Raw genomic sequence first — 25,717 nt, 5'->3', positions numbered from 1 at the left:
TGCTTCTCCTAGGTATCTTAGATGTACTACCCTCACTGCAAGTTACAGGTCATTTTCCAGAGTGTATGGGTGAAAAAATGGAATAAATTGGCGAGAGAGCAAGAATGTTTACACACGCGGGGGAGGCAGAGCGTGAACTGATATGTGATTGGCAGGGAGGGGCTCAGAGTGTATGTAAAGCGCACTCACTGACTGATTAAATGTTTACTGCAATGGCAACCACCAGAGAAGTTTTACATGTGGTTTAGAATGAATTCTTGTCATTTAAAAAAATTTCAATAAAGAATTGAAAAACTACGTTGTAACAAATCAGCACTATGTGGGGTCCAAATGCGTACAATATACGAAAACTGCAGAGAACTGTCAGGTCAGCGCAAAAGGTTATTGGCTGCAATCTACCATCACTACAGGACAAGTGGGCAGGAAATATCATTGCAGACACTACCCAGCCGGCAAACTGCCTGTTCCCTTCTGGAAAGCACTAAAGGGCTACTAAAACAAAACTTTCATGCCATCCTAATAGTTTCTTCTACCAGGTAGTTAATCTGATCAACCACATCAGTTGTCCCCCACTCCTCCCTATCTATTAACTTCAGTCACTGTACTGCAAGCACTTCAATCACTTTTTATAATGTTGTTTAGATTGTAAATACATGCTTGTATTTATGCACATATTATTCCATTTCCATACTTGAACCTCTAAAATTACTTTTTATATAATTCCTTAATATCGTTGAACATTGTTTTTTGTTGCATGTAACACCCTAACCAATGCACCACAGCAAATTCCTACTATATGTAAATATACTGTATAAGGCGAATAAAGTTGATTTTGCATTTCCATCTGTACTTAATCGACGGCCTCGTGTCTCAGTTAATAGGGCTCACTGAATCACAGCTGCAACAGAAGGTGCAGTTATTAAAAATGACCACTTGGACAATGCACCAGGAAACAATACAAGCTGCAGCTATTACAGGAGGAAAGTCAGCAGGGTGGAAAGAGCAAAGACAGAGGCCAGGATTCCCCAGCCTAATCTTTTATCACCGGAAGCTTTCAACTGCAGGAGACTCAGGTTTTAGAGATTTCAGAGCTAAAATAAGCAACTGCAGCTCAAACATCAAACCCCAATTATCAGCATCAAGAAAGAAAACCCATTTCTTTGTACCTCTTCATCCGAGCTGTCCTCCTTGTATTCATCCACAGGAGGGGTCAACCCCGACTGCTCTGGCCGCAGGGTGCTGTCTGACTCTACCAACTTTCCGCAGCTTTCACCTTCCTCTTTCCTGACCTGGGACAGAAACATAAGAAAAATTAAAGGAGGCTGGAATTAAAAGTGCTTGTGGGATCAACGACTATGTTGTGCAGCTGTCTATTTGCTGATATGCCTGTACTGTCAGACATTACCCTGTGAACCAGCACAAACAGATTAATCTCCAGAGGGAGAGCTGTCCTAGATCAGAATGAGGAAAGCAACATTCCTTGGGACTGATTCCAGGTTTATTGTTACATCTGGCATACAAGCAACAACAGCATAAATTTATCCCACCATCACATTCAAATTCCAAGTCAAGTTTATTTTTCCTAAGTATGAGTTTAACTCCGTCATGGACTGTCCTAAGTCTGGCTACGAGAGGAGGAGGGTTGGGCATGGGACTAGTAATGCCATCCTGCAAAAACCCTTGAGCTACAGAAACGCAAACAGAAGCTCGAAAGACTTCATCCCTGGCAGAGGAAGGATCTTCAAAGATGGGCTATTCCTGGGAACTACTTGAAAGACTGGCCCAGGACACAGGACTCTGGCAAGCTACTGTCAGAACCCTATGGCCCAGTAGGACAGTCGAAACTGATGTTATCTTTAAATATCATAACTAATCTGAATGGTTTAAACTGAATCACAGGCAGCCAGTTTTCACCTGCAGCAAACTTACAAAACAAAGCATGTGGCTGATAAAAAATCACCACAGATCTCTTCCTCAGTTAGACTCTCAGAAGCTCCATTATAGGAGATGTCTTATCGATATCAAAGAGCCAATGGATCCTGTCCATAAGCTCAGGACCCACACTTCCTAGGGGGAAAACATATATTAACGCTGCTGTTTTAGACATTTAGGACAGATACAAGATGGTAGGAGTTTAGAGATATACGGGCAAACAGAAACAATTTGTAGGATGAGTTATTTGTTTATTTCTTTAGCGAAATGGCGCAGAACAGGCCTTTCCAGCTCAACAAGCTGCACTACTCAGCAACCAGTTAAGCCTAGCCTAATCACAGGACAGCTTACAATTCACAAATCAACCTTTGGACCGTGGAAGGAAACCGACATGCTCACAGGAAAGACATACAGACTCCTTACAGATAGTGTTGGCATTGAACACCAAACTCTGATGCCCTGAGCTGTAGCAGCGTCTCGCTAATCACTGTGCTACCATGAAACTGATTCGGTGCTCTACGTCAGCAATGTGGATGGATGAAGAAGGACATCGAGACTCCAGGTCTCCATTCTGTCCAGTGATGGGGATGGTAACAAAGGGTATCCATGGATGTCAAGCTGTCCCAGGATCAGACGTCAGTACAAGCAGGAGGCACAAGGGCTGGTGAACCCCAAACTTGAGCTCCCATCAGCAATTAGCCCAGTGGTAGATACCTAACACGGAAGCCTGGAAACTGGAGACTGAAGGCCCAGAGGCCTGGAGTTGGGTGTGTCAGTGGGAAGGAGGAAAGGGACTTGTTTTGCTGATGTTTTACTGCTTTTTGTGTTTTGCTTCATTCTGTGCCCAAGACTTTTGCACAGTACTGTATAAAAAAGAAAAATTAAATAAGTAATACAAAAAGAGAGGAAAAATACTGAGGTAGTGCAAAAAGTCTTAGATATAGAGTACTGTACACATGATAATTAAGTCAATCTGAATCTTTCTTTCTTTTTCAATCTTTTTATTGATTTTCATATATACACAAAAAAAAATAATGAGTAAATTATGAATACAATAGACTTGAAATCACATTGATAATAAGATAACAATATCCTATTAAACATCAACAGAAGAAAATACCTTAATCAATCAAGTCCATATGATTATATATGAAAAAAAAACAAAAATAACCATTAAAAAAGAGAAAAAAAAATTTGAAAATATGTGAAAAAAAGTATATATTAAGAAAAATAAAACTCTAAAACTAAACTAACATGGGCAATAATAATAGTTTACAAGTATATGATAGTGTCAACAAACTCCAGAACTCCATACCTGAACATGAATAAGCAGAAAGGTCTGGAAAAGGCCAAATTAATTCATATGAAAACGTCGAATAAACGGTCTCCAAGTTTCTTCAAATTTAATTGATGAATCAAAAATAGTGCTTCTAATTTTTTCCAGGCTCAGATAAGAAATAGTTTGAGAAAGCCATTGAAACGTGGTAGGAGGATTTACTTCTTTCCAATTTTGTAATATAGACCTTCTGGCCATTAATGTTACAAAAGCAATCATTCGTCTGATTGAAGGGGAAAACTGATTACCATCTTCATTTGGTATGCCAAAAATTGCAGTAATAAAATGAGGTTGTAAATCTATATTCCAAATTGAGGAAATGGTAGTAAATATGTCCTTCCAGTAATTATGTAAAGTGGGACATGACCAGAACATATGGGTCAATGAGGCCACTTCTGAATGACATCTGTCACATTGAGGGTTAATATGAGAATAGAATCGAGCAAGTTTATCTTTAGACATATGAGCTCTATGTACAATTTTAAATTGTATTAAAGCATGTTTAGCACATATAGAAGAAGAATTAACCATTTGCAAAATTTTTTCCCATTTATCTGTTGATATATTATATCGAAGTTCTTTTTCCCATTCTTGTTTAATTCTAACTGATATTTCTGGTTGTATCTTCATAATCATATTATAAATAAAAGCTACTAATCCCTTCTGACAAGGATTTAAGGTAAAAATCAAATCTGTAAAGTCCACCAAAGTTGAATTAGGAAAAGATGGTAAAACTTTATGTAAGAAATTTCTAATTTGTAAATATCTGAAAAAATTAGATTTAGGTAATTCAAATTTGTTGGAAAGTTGATCAAATGACATCAAAGTATCTTCAAAAAAGAGATCACGAAAACATTTTATACCTTTCCTTTTCCATATGTTAAAAGCTTGATCTGTCCAAGAGGGTTTGAAAAAGAAATTAAGTAAGATAGGGCTATCAAGAACAAAGTTTTTCAAAGTAAAAAACTTACGAAATTGAAACCAAATTCGTAATGTATGTTTAATAACAGGATTAGATATTTGTTTATTAAATTTAACTAAATCCGCAGGAAGACAAGAACCAAGAACAGAGAATAGAGAATATCCCTTTACCTCATTACATTCCAAATTTACCCACTGTGGGCACAGTGGTGAATCCAAATCTAGTTTCCAATACATTAAATTACGAATATTATTTGCCCAATAATAAAATCTAAAATTGGGTAAAGCTAAACCACCATCTTTTTTTGATTTTTGTAATTGCTTTTTACTTAACCTAGGGTTTTTATTTTGCCACACAAATGAGGAAATTTTTGAATCAATGTTATCAAAAAAAGATTTAGAAATAAAAACTGGTAGGGCTTGAAATAAGTATAAAAATTTCGGTAAAATCATCATTTTAATAGCATTAATCCGACCAATTAATGATAAAAACAAAGGAGACCATCTTGTAGTAAGTTGATGAATTTGATGAAGCATAGGTAAAAAATTCAGTCTAAATAAATCTTTATATTTCTTGGTAATTTTTATACCTAAATAGGTAAAGTTATCAGTAACAACTTTAAATGGTATCCTATCACTCAATAAAGTTTGTGCATTTAAAGGAAATAATTCACTCTTATCTAAATTTAGTTTATAACCAGAAAAAGTACCAAATTGAACCAACAAGGATAAAATAGCGGGAATAGACCTATCAGGGTCAGAAATATATAACAGCAAATCATCAGCATAAAGTGATAATTTGTATAACTTCTCATTACGGGTAATACCAAAAATATTAGGAGATTCACGAATAGCAATAGCTAAAGGTTCTAATGCAATATTAAATAATAAAGGACTTAAGGGACAGCCTTGTCTCGTACCACGAGATAATTGAAAAAAAGAGGATCTATAATTATTTGTAAGAACAGAAGCAACAGGTTTATAATATATTAATTTAATCCATGATATAAAGTTAGGACTAAAATTAAAATTTCTCAATGTATTAAATAAATATATCCATTCAACTCTATCAAAAGCTTTTTCAGCATCTAATGAAATAACACATTCTGGGATTGTGGGTGGTGAAGTATGAATTATATTAATCAATTTTCTAACATTAAAAAAGGAATACCGATTCCTCATAAAACCAGTTTGATCTTCTGAAATAATGAGATAGTACTTTTTCTAATCTAACAGCTAAAATTTTTGTAAGAATCTTAGAATCTACATTTAATAGTGATATAGGGCGATAAGATGTACATAAAGTAGGATCTTTATCTTTTTTAAGAATTAGAGAAATATTAGCTTCATAAAAAGATTGAGGTAATCTCTTCTTAGCAAACGCATCATTAAAAATTTCACATAACCAAGGAGAGAGCAAAGAAGAAAAAGTTTTAAAAAATTCTACTATATAACCATCAGGACCAGGAGCTTTTCCTGAATTCATTGATGAGATAGCCTCTCCTATTTCCACCATAGAAATAGGAGCATCTAACAGGCTATGGTCTTCATCAATCAGTTTAGGAATATTCAAATTGTTAAAAAAATTATCTATCATGGACTGGTCACCATCAAATTCTGATTGATATAAAGATTTATAAAAATCTTGAAAGGTATTATTAATTTCTTTATGATCAGTAGTTAAATTACCGTCTTGTTTGCGAATTTTAATAATTTGTCGCTTAGTCGAGATAGCCTTTAATTGATTAGCTAACAGTTTACCAGTACGATCACTATGAATATAAAATTGAACCCTGGTCCTAATTAATTGATTTTCAATTGAAGAAGATAATAGTAAACTATGTTCCATTTGAAGCTCAACTCTCTTCTTATAAAGTTCTTTGGTAGGAGTCACGGAATAAATCTTATCAATTTCCTTGATTTTATCCACTAGTAAAGCAATATCTAAATATCTTTGTTTTCTTTTACCAGCAGAATATGAGATAATTTGTCCACGAATAAAAGCCTTAAAAGAGTCCCAAAGTATTCCTCTGTCGATTTCTTCAGTACAGTTTGTTGAGAAGAACAAGTCAATTTGCTGTTTTATATAAGTAATAAATTCTGGGTCTTGAAGCAAAGTAGCGTTAAGCCTCCAAGATCTGATATTATTGGAATAGTCCGAAATCTTAATAGATAACTTCAAAGGTGCATGATCCGAAATAGTAATAGAATCATATTTACAATCAATAACATCCATTAATAACCGATGATCAATAAGAAAATAGTCAATTCTAGAATAGCTATGATATACATGTGAAAAAAATGAAAATTCTTTATCTTTAGGGTTCAAAAACCGCCATATTTCTGTAATTCCCGAGTCAACCATAAATGAATTAATAAGTAGAGCTGATCTGTTCGGAAGAGTACGAATAGGTTTAGATCTATCCATCGAAGGATTCAAACAACAATTAAAATCTCCACCCATTATCAACATATATTCATTTAGATTAGGAAGGGAAGTAAACGTTTAAAAACAATCTGAATCTACCTCACCTTGATATCCTTCTTCACACTATTCTTTTCAACTCCACTGTCACTGTCTTCATCACTCTCGTCCCCCTCACGGTCATCTTCCTCATCACTGTTGTCACTCCCTGAATCCTCCAGACCAGAAAACATGCTCTCTTCACTGTCTGACAGATCACCGGCATCCTCATCAAGTGCTGAGTTCTCAAAGATGGGAAGCTGCAAAGTAAGATCACACATAAAAATTCAAATAGAAGTCACAGATAACTTGTGGCAGAGCTAAAAATATGCAGAAGCAACAACTCAGCAATTATACATTACACTAATTGATGATCAACTCAAAATGAGAGAGATTTCCTACTTCAGGGAGAAAAAATTTCCCAGAAATCTGCAGAAATTTAGCGGCTTCCTTGAGGGTTTAAGCATTATTTTATTTAGAGACACAACATGGAACAGGCCCTTCAAGCCTCAACGCCCAGCAATCCACCAACTTAACACTCGCCTGAGGGTTCCCAGCCCTTTTTATACCATGGAGCCTTACCATTAACTGAGGGGCCCATGGACCCCAAGTTGGGAAGGAACCCCTTGCCCTAATCATGGGACAATTCACAGTGTCAAATTAACCTTGTAACCAGTACATCTTTGGAATGTGGGAGGAAACCAGAGCAACTGGAGGAAACCCACATGCACTTGAGAAGGAACATACAAATTTGTTTATAGAGGATGCTGGAATTGAACTCTGAACTCCTATGCCCTGAGCTGTAAGTGTTTTGTAAAATGCTGTCCAGCAGACCATTGTAATCCAGAGGCATAAGAAAATGCAGACACTGGAAATCTGGAAATTCAATAGGTCAGGCAGCATATGGAGAGGTGAATAAACAGTCGACGTTTTAAGTCAAAGGGTCTCAATCCAAAACATCAACTGCCCATTTCCCTCCATAGTTGCCGCCTGATCCAATGAGTTTTTCCAGCTCCTTGGTGAGCACTGTTGAAGACCACTGTGATGCATCCAGTGCAAGCTGAATCATCTGTAGCTCAACATCAGTAAGACAAAGGAGATGGTGATGGACTTTAGGAAGACTGTAACTGTTCCCTGTTACTCTTGACGGTGAGGATGTGGACATGATGAGGACCTACAAGTACCTGGGGGTGCACCTGGATGATGGACTTGAGTGGAGCACCAACACAGAGGCCAGAGTCACCTCTACTTCCTGAGGAGACTGAGGTCCTTTGGAGTCTGCAGGTCTCTCCTTCACATGTTCTACTGGTCTGTTGTTGCTGGTACAATCTTCTATGCAGTGGTGTGTCGCGGCAATGGCATCACATGGGTAATGTCAACAGGTTCAATAAACTGATTAGAAAGGCTGGCTTTGTTATAGGAAGCTATGGTAGAACAAAAGACCCTACAGAAAATCCTGTTAATTCTGGACACTGTTTCTCACGGCCTGCATGCCACCTTGGCTAAACAGAGGAGCATTTTCAGTAATAGACTAAGATAACTGCGCTGCTATGTCATTCTTACCCTCGGCCATAAGGCTCTATAATGAGACAACCTATCGCATATCTGAAGTAGCTGAAGTAGCCTATCTGATCTTTCAAGCCCCATATGTCAGACATGTAAAATTATAGCACACAGGCCCTTCGGCCCACAATAACGTACCAACCTTTAAACCTACTCTAAAATCAATCTAACCCTCCTCTCCAAGTAGCACTCAATTTTTCTATCATCCATATGCCTATCTAAGAGTCTTTTAACGTCCCTAATATATCTGCCTTTATCACAACCATCAGCAGCACATTCCATGCACCCACCATTCTCTGAGTAAAACAAAACTACCCCTGACATCCCCCCATCTTTCCTCCAAGCACCTCAAAATTATGCCCCCCTCATGTTAGCTATTTCTGCCCTGGGGGGAAAAGGTCTCTCTGGTTGTCAACTCATTCTATCCCTCTTATCTTGTACACCTCTCATCCTTCTCTAAGAAAAAAACACTAGCTCGTTCAACCAATATTCATAAGACACATTCTCTGATCCAGGCAGCTCCCTGGTAAACCTCCTCTGCACCCTCTCTAATCCAGGCAGCATCCTGGTGAATCTCCTCTGCACCCTCTCTAATCCAGGCAGCATCCTGGTGAATCTCCTCTGCATCCTCTCTTATCCAGGCAGCATCCTGGTGAATCTCCTCTACACCCTCTCTGATCAAGACAGCATCCTGGTGAATCTCCTCTGCACACTCTCTAATCCAGGCAGCGTCCTGGTGAACCTCCTCTGCACCCTCTCTAATCCAGGCAGCGTCCTGGTGAATCTCCTCTGCACCCACTCTAATCCAGGCAGCATCCTGATGAATCTCCTCTACACCCTCTCTAATCCAGGCAGCATCCTGGTCAATCTCCTCTGCACCCTCTCTGATCAAGACAGCATCCTGGTGAATCTCCTCTGCACCCTCTCTGATCCAGGCAGCATCCTGGTAAATATCCTCTGCACCCTCTCTAATCCAGGCAGCATCCTGGTAAATATCCTCTGCACACTCTCTAATCCAGGCAGCATCCTGGTGAACCTCCTCTGCACCCTCTCTAATCCAGGCAGCGTCCTGGTGAATCTCCTCTGCACCCTCTCTAATCCAGGCAGCATCCTGATGAATCTCCTCTGCACCCTCTCTATCCAGGCAGCATCCTGGTGAACCTCCCTGCACCCTCTCTAATCCAGGAAGCATCCCGGTGAATTTCCTCTGCACCCTCTCTAATCCAGGCAGCATCCTGGTGAACCTCCTCTGCACCCTCTCTAATCCAGGCAGCATCCTGGTGAATCTCCTCTGCACCCTCTAATCCAGGCAGCATCCTGGTGAATCTCCTCTGCACCCTCTCTAATCCAGGCAGAATTATGGTGAATCTCCTCTGCACCCTCTCTAATCCAGGCAGCATCCTGGTGAATCTCCTCTGCACCTTCTCTAATCCAGACAGCATCCTGGTAAATCTCCTCTGCACCCTCTCTAAAGCTTCCACATCCTTCCTATAATGAAATGACAAGAAATGAATACAATATTCCAAGTGTGCAGCAACTCCAGCTCCCTTTGAACGCAAGCAGTTCCCAATCTGTCATCAGTTAACAGATAATCTGCTTTTTGGTTTAGTGCAGCGCAGCAATGATTTCATTATTTCACAGCACGTTTTGTCTGCCCTTCTCTAGCCCACTCGATCAGCTCAGCAATATCCCCTTGTGGCCTCTAAACAACCTCCTCTCTATTCACAATCTCACATGGTGTTGCAACACCAGCAAACTTGAACAAGTGACACTTCAGTCAAATTCATGTTGTGGATTGTAAACAGCTGAAGATCAAGCACTGATCCTCACAATGTCCCACTGATCCTCACAATGTCCCACTGATCCTAGCCTCCCAACTGACAAAGGCATTCAGCAGAGTCAGGGAGCACTTCAGTATAGAAACAGGCATTGCGGCCCACGTGGTCCAAACTGTTATTCTGCCTAGTCCTGGCAACCCACACCTGGACCATACTCCTCCCATCTACATACTCATCCAAACGTCCCAAACAAACCCACATCTATCACTTCTGCTAGAGGCTCACTGCACGCTTAAACCACTGTCTGAGTGAAGAAGTTTCTCTGCAAGCTCTCCTTAAATATTTCACCCTTAACCCATGACCTTTAGTTCTAGCCTCACCCAACCTGATTGGAGAAAAGCCTGGTTGATTTTACCTATTTTAATACCCCTCATAATTTTGTATACCTGTATCAAATCTCTAGAGAATAGAAGTCCTAACCTATTTAACCTTTCCCTCTAACTCAGGTCCTGAAATCCTTTCACTATCCTTGTAAATTTTCTCTGTACTATTTCAATCTAATTGACATGTTTCCTGTAAGTAGACGACATTAACCAGAACTGAACACAATACAGTCGGCCCTCCTTATCCACGAGTTCCGCGTGTGTGAATTCAACCAACCGCGAATCGAGAAAACCCGGAAGTGCTCTTCCAGCACTTGTTGTTTGAGCATGTGCAGAGTTTTTTCTAGTCACTATTCCCTAAACAATGCAGTATAACAACTATTTACATAGTATTTACATTGTATCAGGTATTATAAGTAATCTAGAGATGATTTAAAGTATACGGGAGGATGTGCATGGGTTATCCTGCATTGGGATCGAAAAAAATCAGAATTTCTCTTACTAAGTAAATCGGAACAGGTACATCCAGTATTATTTAGTGTCAGTTAGTCAAACATTTGTCTTAGTATAAAGTATATATTTTACATTTCTATGCATATAAAACACTTAAGAACGTATGTTTCAGCACCAGGCTCGGGAATGGAAGTTCTTGGGACTCGGGACAGATTACATCCTAGTGCGCTCTCCACCATGCCAGGTCGATGTGGAGGATCAAAAACTCAAAACCCCAAAACCCAATAATTAAACCACTGCGATGCTTAGTAATAATTGTAGCTTTCATTGGGGCAGAGCCTTTCTCACTTTATCCTTTAAAATTGTTCCGATCGTTGACCGACTGTAGCCTAACACTTTTCCAATGACCGATGGCGTTTCACCTCTTTCTGATCGCTTTATTATTTCCACTTTATTTTCAATCATGATCGTGATCATTTTCGTGAACAGAAACACTGCGCATTCAGAGCTCTGGGGCTGGCTCCTAATATCCACTGCACTGAGACAGGTTGAATAAGGTCTGGGGTTCCGTTGAGTCCTAAGGTCCACTAGACTGAGACAGGTTAAATAAGGTCTGGGGTTCCATCGAGTCCTAAGGTCCACTAGATTGAGACAGGTTGAATAAGGTCTGGGGTTCCGTCGAGTCCTAAGGTCCACTAGATTGAGACAGGTTGAATAAGGTCTGGGGTTCCGTCGAGTCCTAAGGTCCACTAGATTGAGACAGGTTGAATAAGGTCTGGGGTTCCGTCGAGTCCTAAGGTCCACTAGATTGAGACAGGTTGAGTAAGGTCTGGGGTTCCGTTGAGTCCTAATATCCACTGCACTGAGACAGGTTGAATAAGGTCTGGGGTTCCGTCGAGTCCTAAGGTCCACTAGACTGAGACAGGTTGAATAAGGTCTGGGGTTTCGTCGAGTCCTAAGGTCCACTAGACTGAGACAGGTTGAATAAGGTCTGGGGTTTCGACGAGTCCTAATATCCACTGCACTGAGACAGGTTGAATAAGGTCTGGGGTTCCGTTGAGTCCTAATATCCACTGCACTGAGACAGGTTGAATAAGGTCTGGGGTTCCGTCGAGTCCTAAGGTCCACTAGACTGAGACAGGTTGAATAAGGTCTGGGGTTTCGTCGAGTCCTAAGGTCCACTAGACTGAGACAGGTTGAATAAGGTCTGGGGTTTCGACGAGTCCTAATATCCACTGCACTGAGACAGGTTGAATAAGGTCTGGGGTTCCGTCGAGTCCTAAGGTCCACTAGACTGAGACAGGTTGAATAAGGTCTGGGGTTTCGTCGAGTCCTAAGGTCCACTAGACTGAGACAGGTTGAATAAGGTCTGGGGTTTCGACGAGTCCTAAGGTCCACTAGACTGAGACAGGTTGAATAAGGTCTGGGGTTCCGTCGAGTCCTAAGGTCCACTAGACTGAGACAGGTTGAATAAGGTCTGGGGTTTCGTCGAGTCCTAAGGTCCACTAGACTGAGACAGGTTGAATAAGGTCTGGGGTTCCGTCGAGTCCTCAGGTCCACTAGACTGAGACAGGTTGAATAAGGGACTTGAGCATCCGCGAGGGGTCCCGGAACCAATCCCCCGTAGGTAAGGAGGGCCGACTGTACTCTAAATTCAGCCTCTCCAACACCTTACACAACTTCAACATCACATCTCAACTCCAGTACGCAACACAAGAGATACTCTTTTGTCTTTGTTAACAGCTTCTCCTGCCCTGTACGTTGCCCCCAATTCCACATGCTCTGAATTGCTTGAGCTGAGTGAACCATTACTGAGTACAGTGAAAAACCTGCCTCACAGAACATTTATACAGATGACATCATTACAAAGAAAATTGGAATAAGAACATGCACAGTTGGGGTTTGGAAGGCCTACGGTCCAGGAGCAGATCGAAGGGACTGGGCAAAATGACAGCTCGGCACAAGGGCCTGCCTGCTTCTGTGCTGGAATGCTCTATGACTCTCAGACAGTGCATGAAGTAGTACTATAACAGAATGCAGAATAAAGTGTTACAGTTGCAGAGGAAGTACAGTGCACATGGATAATAAAGGTGCAAGGCCAAAACAAGGTAGACTGAGAGATCACTTTTAACGATCAAGGAGTTGGATTTTAGAATCTTCTAAGAGCATGCCCTTGAGCCTGGTAGCACGTACTGTCAGGCTTCTGCACCACCTGTCAATGCGAGTGTGAAGAGCAGAGAATGTGCAGAGTGAATATGGTTTAGGTTATGCTGGCTGTTTTACCGACACAGTGAGAAATGTAGACAGAATCTATGCAAGGGAGACCGTTTTCCATGAATCTGTAAAGCAGTCACATCCTTCGGTTCCCAACAAACTTCCCTCTCACGGATCCCTGCCAATTATGCTCAGTGGAATAAATGCTTAGTAGTCCAGGGAGAAACTATACAACAACAGGAAAAGTTGTAACTTTGCTAAGAGTTGGGCACAAAGTGGAGATAGACACAATGGCTCGAGATCAAATTTGTAATTTTGAACAAAACACCGGTTGTCAAGCAAAATAAAATTTGGAAAATTGCGGTAAGGTAAATGGAAGAGGAAATCCACAGAGAAATTAAAGGAATGAACAGATACGACAATTATTGTTCCGGAGATTCAGATGGATTGGGCAGAGGAACATTAAATGGAGAAATGGGAATGAAATTCCGAAAACATCTACAAAAGTATGCGAGTGGGCTGGAGGTGTTGCCAGAACCAGCTGAAGAGTGAGGAAACAGAAGAGAGGCCAGCTGGGAATTATGACTGCAGCACACAAGATTGGAAGAGGCCACACGGTAACGCAATGCCGTTGCCCGCCGCTGACTGTAAGTAGTTTGTATGTTTTCCCTGTAACTATGTGGGTTTCCTCATGTGAAACTGGTCATGAGGGTATAATTAAGTGGCGTGGGTTCACTGGGCCAGAAGGGCCTCTTACTGTGTTGTATCTCTAATGAAAATCCAATTTACACAGAGGAAGAAGTCACAGTATAAAGCCATGATTGGATCAGATATATTAATGAGGGAAATGAACTAGAACGATAAGATATCACAGGGCTATGCACCAAAAGGAAAAGGTTTCTTGAAAAGTCTAGTTGTGAAGACAGAAAATTAACATTGCATTAAAAAAATGCAGAAAAAGTATTCATGTCGAATGCAAGGTTAGGCTGAGCGAGCTAGCGCTTTTCTCTTTGGAGAGTAGGAGGATGAGAGGTGACTTGATACAGGTGTTCAAGATGTTAAGAAGCAGAGATAAAGTAGACAACTAGAGACTTTTTAACCAGGGAGAAAAATGGCTGAAATGAGGGGGAATACTTTTAAGGTGATTGGAAGAAAGTATGGGGTGGGGGAGCTTAAGGTTTACACAGAGAGTGGCGGGTGCATGGAACGCTCTGCCAGTGTTAAAGTAGAATCTGAATAAAACTTGGGAGCCCAGCTTCTTATAGTTACGTCAGTTTATTACACACCCTCTGCAGGAGTTTGAGACCCAGTTATCAAAGGGAAGGCATGAAGTACTGCCACCATCCGACAAGTGGGCCCCCTCTCTCCGTTTACAGCCGTATATTTATACATAGTAAGCCCCATACATTACCTTTGCAAGATGTCATTTGAACTGGTACGCCCACCTAATCTGTTGGTGCGAAACTTAGTGACAGATAAGAAGAGTCTGCTAGATCAAGGTTTAATTACAGATGGATGTGCTGTCCAGTCCTTATCAGTTATTCCCTTTGCTAGGCCCTGACTTAATTACAGATGGATGTTCATTCCTGTCCTTATCGGTGAGTCCTCCTCCCCCTACTCAAACAAGGGTACAGTGGACTATCAAACTCTCAATGTCTCTCTGCAAACCAAGGGAGAACTAGTATAAGCTGGTTTTAGCTGACTGCTGAAGACAGAGTTTATTTCAGTTCAAAAATTCCTATTCAGACCCAATTATTCTTTTAGCTGGTTACATAGGTTCAAAATGATTTTTTTATATCTCCAATTCCTTATCAGAGATAGTGTAGAGGCAGATACATTAGAGACATTAAAGAGACTCTTAGATAGGCACATGGACAATAGAAAAATGGAGGGCTATGTAGGAGGGAAGGGCTAGATTGACCCGTTGGAGTAGATTAAAACGTCAGCACAGTATTATGAACTGATGGGCCTGTACTGTGTTCATATCTTACAGGGCTCCACAACAATAAGTAAAGGTTTCTTTAAGACTGGTCGTAAAGATAAAAATTTTACGCTCTATTAAAATGGTACAACAATAGTACTGAAATATTCATGTTGAATATAAGGGACAAATTACACAGATCTAATGAAAGGGAAATATTTGGAAGCAAGCATCTGAGAGATTTCAAGAGGAACAGATCTCACTGCACTACAGCATCAGCCTGGAATTGTGTTCTCATGTTTCTGGAGTAGGACTTGAACCCAAAAAGCTTGAACTGAGGAGGAAGGAATACAACCCACTGAGCCAGAGCAGACATCACAACATCCGTTCAATGTACAAGTAGAGCCCACCAGAGGCATAAACCTATGACCCCTGGGATTGACAGCTACCGACTAGGTTTCAGTAAAATCCCCCTTCATTCTCATTAAGTAATTTCCTAAGGAAATTACTTCAAGGTGCTTTTTAAAATAGGAAATAAGCAAGAAGAGCAGACCAGAATTGGGACATGTTAGAACATAGAAATCTACAAGTTGGGCATTAATTTGCCCAAAGCATTTGAAGAAAGTTCAATGGCAAACAGCATTTGTGAATAAGTTGGTGCAATCTGGAATGCAAGTCCTTTCACTGGAAACAGACTGAGCAGCAACTTTCAGAAGGGATCCAGATAAGTACTTGTCTGGGAAACATTAGCACACTCAGGAACATGGATCAGGAGCAATGGTACTAATTCAATAACTTAATAGATTAAGGTCAAATTTCAAAGTAAATTTTATTATCAAAGTATGCATATGTCACCACATACAACCCTGAGATTCATTTTCCTGTGGGCATACTCAACAAATCTATCAAACAGTAACAAAAACAGGATCAATGAAAGAGCAATCAGAGTGCAGAAGGCAACAAACTGCAAATATAAACAAGAACATGAAATAACAAGATAAAGAGTCCATAAAGTGAAATGATTGGTTGTGGGAACATGTCAAGTGAGTGCAGTTAACCTGATGGCTGTGGGATAGAAACCGTTCTTGAACCTGGTGGTGCCAGTCTGAGGCACCTGTACCTTCTACCTGATGGCAGCAGTGAGAACACAGCACAGCCTGGGTGGCGAGGATCTCTGATGACCCATCTCCCACCCCCCATCCTCATCACATTCTACAGGGGTTGTATTGAGAGCATCCTGAGCAGCTGCATCACTGCCTGGTTCAGAAATTGCACTATCTTGGATCTCAAGACCCTGCAGCGGATAGTGAGGTCAGCTGAGAAGATCATCGGGGTCTCTCTTCCTGCCATCATGGACATTTACACCACACGCTGTATCCACAAAGCAAACAGCATTATGAAGGACCCCACGCACCCCTCATACAAACTCTTCTCCCTCCTGCCATCTGGGAAAAGGCACCAAAGCATTCGGGCTCTAACGACCAGACTATGTAACAGTTTCTTCCCCCAAGCTATCAGACTCCTCAATACCCAGAGTCTGGACTGACACCAACTTACTGCCCTCTACTGTGCCTATTGTCTTGTTTATTATTTATTGTAATGCCTGCACTGTTTTGTGCACTTTATGCAGACCTGGGTAAGGCTACAGTCTGGTGTAGTTTTTTTCTGTGTTGTTTTTACATAGATCAGTGTAGTTTTTGTACTGTTTCATGCAGCACCATGGTCCTGAAAAAGTCTTATTTTTACTGTGTACTGTACCAGCAGTTATGGTCGAAATGACAATAAAAAGTGACGACTTGACTTGCTTTACTCGGCAACGTTTCACGTAGAGGTGCTCAAAGGCTGGGAATAAACATATAGTGAAATGCATTGTTTGCATCAAATCAAATCAGAAAGGATTATGCTTGGGTCACACTTCTGGTGCTTGCAGCTTACTGACCCTACTATCTTCCGATTGTGAGAGGAAACCAGAACATTCAGAGGAAAAATCACAGACTCGAGAAAGAGAGTGCCAGGAATCAAACCCCGACCAGTGATCACTGGCTCTGTAAAGCAATTGCACTAACCAGCAAGCAGCCACCGATGATGTCCAAGGGAAGGGCAAGGGTCGATTCAGTTTGGCACTGGTGTTGTCACGGGAGCTGCCAGAGCGAGGTTGAAGGCAACGTCCGACTGCCTTTGGGACTCCAGCTCCGGATTTGTCCTCAGCGTTCACTCCCGAAGCCTTTCCCATGAGTGGGTATGGCCGCAAAGCAGCGGGGGTTTGAAATCAGAGTTTTCCCTCTCTTAGATGGACTGCCTTCCCTGGCTGACAAGCTCCACCTACCGGAAGCACTGGTTTTAAAGTGACAGAACCCACCTTCGCCCCTTCTCCTGTCAGTAGAAACAGTTCTGCCGGGCTTAGAGGCTAAGCCACACGAGAAGGCCAGGAGTTGACTTGGTTATCAGAGGCTATTTCAGGCGCACGCCGTGAGGAGCTTGTCCCCACTACCACTCCTCGGCTTGACAACCTTGGATCCACTAGTGATAACTAACCATTAAATTAACAACACACACACAAGATGCTAGAGGACCTCAGCAGGTAAAGTAGCATCTATGAAGGGGAATAAATAGTTGACGTTTCAAGCCAGGACTGGAAAGGAAGTGGAGCAGATGCCTGAATAAGAAGGTGGAGCGAGGAGAAGGCATACAAGTTGACAGGTGACAGGTGAGACCAGGGTCTGTCTCAATGATTCTTAATTATTGCTGTTATAACTGCTTAGACCACCAGGCCATTCCAAACACCTACCACTCTGTGCAAACAAAACCGATCTCACACATTTTCCATTCTGGCTCCCCCCTGACCCTTTCTCTTCTCCTCACCTATCATTACCTCTGTCTGTTGTCCTTCCTTCCCTTTCTTCAATGGTCCACTCTCCTCTCATCAGATTCCTTCTTCTCCAGTCTTTTACCCTTTTCACCTACCTGATCCCAGCTTCTCACACCCCCACCTTCCCCCTCACCTGGTCTCACCTACCACATGCCAGGCTGTACTCCTCCCCTCCCTCACCTTCTCATTCCTGCCATCTGACCCCACCCTGAAGAGTCTGTGGAATTTCTTCTGATTATGACAATAAGTTTGTTTCCAGCCTGTGAGTTCCAACCTTCCCACAAAACCTCACTTTGCAAGAAGGGACTTGCCCCCTCCCAACCACTCAGTTCTCTTCCACATTCAATGTATTTGAATAAATGAAGCATTGGAGAACCATACCACACAGGACGAGGCCCTTCAGCCCACCAGATCTGCAGTGACTAGGTTACCAACGTAACTAATCCCAACTTGTCTGCTTATTTCCATTCGCTGCTTGTTCATGCATCTGTCTGAAACATTTGCTGTTGCAGTTGCTCGCACTACCATCTCTACCACTGATTTCCAGGCACTTACCAAACTCTGTGTGTATAAAATAAATTGTCCGCACAGCACCTTTAAATCTTCCCTCTCACCTTGAACCTATGCCCTCTGGTATTCGATATTCTCACGATGCCCCACATAATTTTATATCCCTCTATCACAGGGTTTCCCAACTTGGGGTCCACAGACCCTTTGGTTAATGTTTGGGGTCCATGACTTAGAGATTGGGAATCCCTGTTCTATCAGGTCACCTCTCAGCCATAGACACTCCAGAGAATACGACCCAAATTTGTCCAGTTTCTCTTTATAGATAACACACTCCAATCCAAAGAACATCTGGGTGAACCTCTTCTCTACCTTCTCCCAAAGCAATTTCAAGTTCAATTGTCATTCAACAATACATGAATACAGCCAAATGAAACATCATTACTCTGGGGCCAAGGTGCAAATCACAGCAGCAACAGTCATAGACAGCACAAAGCATATTTAGCACTTATAAGGAGTAAACATAGTCAGAAAAAAGTCATCCAAGTCCTCAATTGTCATGTCCTGTACATTGATGGTGCACAGCAGTTGTCGGCAAGAACAAGCCTGCAGCTGTCTGATCATCATGAGCTAGTGCAGCCACAGACCTATGCAATCCAAATGACCACCGACAGGAGAGACCAGCCCCTAACCCAACATGGATGCCTGCCACACCATCTCCTCAACAACTTTCAATTCCCTGGCCCTGACTGCCTCACTTTCAGCATGGATGTCCAGTCCCTATACACTTCTATCCCCTATTAAGAATGCCTTAAAGCTCTCTGCTTCTTTCTCGACAACAGACCTGACCAGTTGCCTTCCCACCATCTTCCTCCACCTGGCAGAACTGGTCCTACCCTCAATTTCTCCCTTGACTCCTCCCACTTTCCCCAAACCCATAGGTAGCCATGGGCATCCGCATGGGCCCCAGCTATGCCTGCCTTTTCATTGGCAATGTGGAACTGTCCATATTCCAAGCTGTCACTGGTAATGGTCCCCAACTTTTCCCTCGCTACACTGACAACTGCATTGGTGCTATTTCGTAACCCATGCTGTGCTCAGCAATTTCATCAACTTTGCCCCCAACTTCCACACTGCTCTTATTTATCTATTTCCATAGATATTGCCTAACCTGCTGAGTTCCTCCAGCATTTTGTGTGTTGCTTTGGATTTCCAGTGTGCAGTGAAATGACCTGTGTGACAGTAAGCAAGACGAGTCTCACTGTTCCTAGGTACATGTGACAATAATAATCCAATATACTTTATCAAATTCCTTTTGAAAACCTGGATATACTAGATCTACTGTTCTCTCCTTATTTAGCCTCCTAGTTAGATCTTAAGAATAGTAGACTTGGCAATGACTTTTCAACCTTAAACCCTGCTTAATAACAAATTCAAACATTTTTTTAAGAATAACTTATGTCAAGCCAATTATTTGCAAATCCCTATTTTGTTCTTTCCTCTCTTTCATAAGCAAGAGTGTTTACATCATAAACACGAGAGTCTGCAGATGGTGAAAATCCAGAGAAATGCACATAAAATGGAAAGGAATAAATAGTTGATGTTTTGTTCCTGATAAAGGATCTCAGCCTGAAATGTTATTCCTCTCCATAAATGCTGCCTGACCTACTGAGCTTCTCCAGCATTTTGAATGTTTACATGTGCTCCAATAAGCTACACCAGAATTAAAAGATTTAAAAGACCATTATCAGCACAACTACTACCTCTGAAACCTCCCCTTTCAGAATGCTTAGGCACAGGGATCTTATCAAGTCCCAATTAATTTCTCTTTAATGACATTAGTCATCACAAAAGGCTTACGGGAAAATAAAGAAAAACAAGCTAAAGGAACCAAGTGAGTCCTCTGAGGATGTGAGAGGGAAGGGTGGTGCAAGAAAAAATTGTAGTTGCAGGTCTACATAGTCCCTGCATCAGGACTATGAGATCTTCACCATCATCATTTTTTTAAATGAAGTGAAGTCTGATACAAAATATTTTACATCCTCACCACCCATTATTCCACTTTTTTATTTCCAAAGGTTCCTTAAGGTCGTCATAGCCAAGGGCTGGGGGAATAGTGGGGATAAGCTCCCACTATCTATTGGGGTGTGTGGGGTGCCCAGGGAGAGGTAGCACCTCTGGTGGTGGGCTTGTTGTACTCCACCTAGGGGCAGCTCATCCACCTATAGTCCCCACCTGCCACCCAGCTCTCACCTGTGGCCCCAAGTAACTGTTTGCATGTGACGGTGGCCACATGTCGACAGGCGGGTAAACCCGGTGGGGGTAGCCAGGAACCCCCAACCCCAGTGAGATAGGGCTACTCCTACCCCAGCACACGAAGCCAGTTCCGGTGGACTGGGCGGATGAGATCAACAACTAGATTAGCAGTTACCAACCTTTTTAAGCCCAAGATCCCCTACCTCGGCCTTAGTGAAAGGCAAGATCAACCTACTAAATCAGTTAGTCACATGCATACGCACCAGGCAGAAAAGACCGGAAGTTAAACCCCGCGACCCGGAAGTGGGAATAATGTATGTACACCAGGGGTCACCATCCTTTTTTTGCATCGCAGACCGGTTTAACATTTACAATATTCTTGCAGACTGGCCGGCGGGGTGGGGGTGGGGTGTGTTAAACACGACCGGAATACAGCGATACTCAAAGGAGGTTCCTTATGTCCTGTCTATTCTGCAATTTAGTTTACGTGGCTATCAGCACTTGCTTCTGTCCCGCTTGCTCAAGTTTTTTTTCACTCAAAAACTCTACGGGTTTGCCTTTAAGTGCAGGGTGCTTGACCTCAAGGTACTTGAGCAGTTTTGAGGGTTTCAATTGCCTCATCAGACAGCTCCTGGGCCCGAACTCCAGCTCCCACCCACCTGCTGCCAGACGCCTTGGCCAGATGCGGCTGGTCATGGGTGGGGTGAGAGGACAAGGTCAGGGCCGGAGGCCCCTGTGGCGGTCGTAGACCGGAGAGAGCGACCAACCGAGCGAGGAGTGTGACAGGGCACCCGCCCCCCCCACCCCCCCGTAGGATCCATCGGCCGACAAAAGTTTGTTTCAGTAGATCTCAGCAAGGTAGCTGCTCTGCTACTTACGAAACCCTGAGCCTGAATTAAGACGTCTGCGAATATTTTAGCCCCGGGTTCCCCACGAACATTCAGTGTGGTAAAGAGGTTTAGAGGCAGCGCCCATCTGTCCATACTCCAGGCCACTAGCGTTGGCACTTCCTGCCAGCCGCCCGAGACCAACCAGTGATCCCTGGAGCGAATGTATCATTGCGTTTAGGCGACTGATGACCTTGCATGGGTAATGACCTCACATGCATTCAAGTTCAACAGTGGGCATGACAGGGAACGAGGAAAGGTGCAGCTGACTCAAATCATTTCCTTGAGGCCTGGTGGTTGGGGACCACTGAAGTACACTGTAGTGCGTGGCGGGGGAGCTACACATATGCGCACTGGGCAGAAAGAATGGAACTAAAACCCCGCAACTTGGAAACAATTTCTCAACAGTATTTGTGTATTTATTTTTCTTTTTCTTTGGGATCTACTGGGAAAATCTCAAAGATCGACTAGTCGATTGCGATCGACAGGTTGGCGACCTCTAGACCAGATCTAATGGCCAAGACAGTCCTACAACGCTTCGTGGAGTGTGAAAGGCACAGAAGGCATCATGGTTATCCACTGCAGCCGAGGACATCTCCAGTTGTGATGATTTTTCGTACCATTGGACCAACAGTTTTGAGGCCGAGAGAGAGGAACTATAACAGTGCAAAAGCTTTTTTACTATAAAACTTCTCCTGTTCAGGTTTTTCTCCAAGCAGTTCTTTAGCTGCACAGACAAAAATCATCGTCGGAAATGACAGACAACCAGCACGTCTACTAAATGCTCCCAATGACTGGCATCTCAAATAGTCTCTGACAACCAAATCTAGCTCCTGGCTTTTACGTGCGGCTTAGCTGCTAAGCCCAGCAGAAACATTTCTACTGACAAATTACTGGCACCTTAAAAACAGTCATGGTTGGCAGTGCATCTAAGAGAAGGAATACTCTGATCTCAAACCTTCCCTGCCTTGTAGCTATAACCACTCACAGGCAAGACTTCAGCAATAAACCCCGAGGAAAAAATCCAGAGCTGGAGTCCCTAAGGCAGTCCTACGTTGAGATCAATGCTGACTGACACCACCGGTGCCAAACTGTATCAACCTCTGCCATTTCTTTGTATTCATCAGTTGTGTGAAGGGGGGAAGACTGCCACATGGACAAGCACTTTCACTCAATAATATACTGCCCTGGCTTGGGCATCACGTAGCTATCGAGGATGCAACATCCATGGTCAACCCTGACCAATGGATGCCAAGGAACCCAGTTATTTTAGCCATTCTCTTCCATTTGTTTACAAACATTGAAACTATTTGCCCTTGAATTGATTATTGACTGCAATAGGTGGCTATGGAGGCAAGGTCATTGTTGTGAAAGGTTAAGGGGAGAAGGCAGGAGAATGGAGCTGAGAGGAAAAATGGCTCAGCCCTGATGAAATGGTGGATCAGTTTAGATGGGCCAAATGGCCTAATTCTGGTACTATTTCTTATGGTCTTAAAGAAAGGAGTGACATTTATAATTTTCAAGTTCTCCAGAGCCATTCCAGAATCTAGAGATTCTTGAATTATTACTAAAGCCCCCACAATCTCTTTAGCCACCTTTTTCAGAGCACAGTCCATCTACCTCGAGACTTTTCAGCTTGCAAAGCACCTCTCCTTAGAAACAGCAATAACACTCACTTCTGCTCCCTGATGTTCTTCAATTTCTGGCATTATGCTAGTGGCTTCCACCGTGAAGACTGATGCAAAATACTTAAATTTGTTCACTATTTCTTTGCCCTCCATTACTCCCTTCCCAGCATAATTTTTCCAAAGTCTAACATCTACTCTTGTTTCTCCTTTACCCCTTATACACCTGAAAAAATGTGTTTGTATCCTCTTTTACTTTATTGGCTAGTTACCTTCATATTTCTTCTTTTCTCTTTATAGTTTTTTTAGTTGCCTTCTGTTGGTTTTTAAAAGCTTCCCAATCCTCCACCTTCTTACTAATATGTGCAGTATTATATGCTCCTCTCTTTTGCTTTTAGGCTGTGTTAAACATCCTTAGTCAACCACAGTTGCCTCATTCTCCCTTCAGAATATTTTTTCATTTTTGGGATATATCTATCCTATGCTTTCCAAATTGTTCCCAGAAACTCCAGCCAATGCTGTCCTGGCGTCATTCCTGCTTGTGTTCCCTTTACTCACTATAATATGGACACATCTGATTTTAGCTTCTCCCTCTCAAACAGCAGGGTCAATGTTATCAGTTTATGATCATGGCCTCCTAAGGGTTCCTTTACCTTAAGCTCCTCCACAACACACTTGTTCCCTTATCACTATATTCCATTTCCCATCTCCCCCTTGAACAATCTCCTGCACCAGGATGCCACAGTCAGTTTATCCATCTCAGAACAACAATATAATGTACTGACAATAAGTCTTCAATTCAAGAGGACTAAAGTTTAAAAGCAAGGATGGAATGCTGAGGCTTCATAAGGTACTGGTCAGACCACACTTGTGAGCAGTTTTGGGCTCTTTATCTAAGAAAAGATGTGCTGGCATTGGAAATAGCTTAAAGGAGGTACACGCTTGATCCTGGGAATGAAAAGGTTAATGTATGAGGGGTGTTTGATGGTTCTGGACCTGGACTTGCTGGAATTCAGAAGAATGAAGGAGCAGATCTCATTGAAGCTTGTCAAATATTTGAAGGCTGATAGAGTGGACATGGAGAGACTGTTATCAAGGACCAGAGAGAACAGCCTCAGAATACAAGGATATCCTCTTAGAACATCATTGTGGGTCTAGGGGCTTGTACTGTTCTATGTTCTAAATGGTGATAGAGAGAGATCTGGGAGTGCTAGTGCATTGTTCACAAATGCAGTCACAGCAAGTAATCAGGAAAGTGTGCAAAATATTACCATTTGTTGCCGTGGAAACTGAATACAAAAACAGCAAAGTTATGCAGGGCATGCAGGAGTCCATACCTGGAGTACTGTGCATAGGGTTAGTCTTATTTCAAGGAAAGAGACAAAGAATCTTACCCCTTGTGGGAGTCTTTAGATCCGTTCCTCAGACATTATTGAAAACAGAATTTAAAAAGCCAACAAAATAGATACACAGTAGATTCCAGTTAATTGGGCCATCGGTTAATTGGAACAGCTGCTTATTGGACAGCTCTTAAACTACCAAAATTAATCGTGAAAATAGCCGGGATTCCCTTCGTTTATTTTGGACACTATACCTCTTAATTAGGACAGGAGACTGTTGCCGAACAGTTTCTATATAGCGACAGTTATGTGAGTTTGTGTTATGTTACCCATTTGGGCTGAGGGATGCTGATTCAAAAAGCAGAGATTTTTCTTTTATTTTGACTTTATGCAGGAGGGCTATCCATGATCAGCACTAGGCGTCTGCATTGATTTTGCTCTTTTACAGTCAGTCAAAAGAACAGTTTTATAGTACGGTAGTGGTATTCACAGTGTTCTAATTTGTGCTGCATTTCATTTAAATACATAGTTTGTTACTCAGTCATATGGCTGTTTACCTTCATTATAGCTTTTAACCATTTCCATGAAACTTGGGCTAATCAGGGCAGCCACTTAATTGAGCCAATACATATTGGTCCTACGAATCCCAATGAAGGGTCTTGCCTGAAACGTTGACTGTTTATTCCCCTCCACAAATGCTACCTGACCTGCTGAGTTCTTCCAATATTTTGTGTGTATGTGTTGCTCTGGATTTCCAGCATTGACAGGATCTTGTGTTTACACCTTGTATGTATAATTTGGCATAACAAAAGGAGATTATGCTAGGACTCTGAGAATTCTAGTTAGACTGTAACTTGAGTATAACATAAAGCTCTGTTCACTACATTAAAGGAAGACAGGATCACGCTGGAGAGTGTGAAGAAGAGTATCTAGACATTCAGATATGTCCATATATGGCCTCCTCTACTACCATTATGAGGACCAAACTCAGGCTGGAGGAGCAACACCTCATATACGGTCTGGGTAGCCTCCAGCCCCTCGGCATGAAAATCGAATTCTCCAACTTCCGATAATTCCCTCCCTCTCCCTTCACCCATCCCAGTTTCACTCTGCCTCCTCTTCCAGCTGCTTATCACTTCTCTCATGATTCTGATTTCTTCTACTACACAGTGCATTCCCCTTAAATTCCTTCTTCACCGTACCTGCCTATCCCCTCCCTGCTTCCCCTCCCCCACCCCTTGATCTTTCCCCTTACTGGTTTTTCACCT

At 42.2% G+C, this 25,717-nt stretch overlaps 1 protein-coding gene across 2 annotated transcripts in view; it reads right to left on the bottom strand.

Moving 5' to 3' along the window:
• Positions 1-25,717, bottom strand: part of bop1 (BOP1 ribosomal biogenesis factor) — a 260,715-nt gene that overhangs the window by 222,414 nt on the left and 12,584 nt on the right. For both annotated transcript variants that reach the window (XM_059971616.1, XM_059971617.1), the window contains exons 3-4: positions 6,722-6,913; positions 1,167-1,289 (exon numbers count right to left, since the gene is read on the bottom strand). In XM_059971616.1, coding sequence (XP_059827599.1) covers positions 1,167-1,289; positions 6,722-6,913 — 315 coding nt within the window. The remainder of the gene's footprint in view (positions 1-1,166; positions 1,290-6,721; positions 6,914-25,717) is intronic.

Source organism: Hypanus sabinus, chromosome 6 (genome assembly GCF_030144855.1).
Source record: "Hypanus sabinus isolate sHypSab1 chromosome 6, sHypSab1.hap1, whole genome shotgun sequence".
Classification (NCBI taxonomy): Eukaryota; Metazoa; Chordata; class Chondrichthyes; order Myliobatiformes; family Dasyatidae; genus Hypanus; species Hypanus sabinus.
Note: the sequence above shows the minus strand (reverse complement) of the source record. Positions and strands in the feature narration are given on the sequence as shown.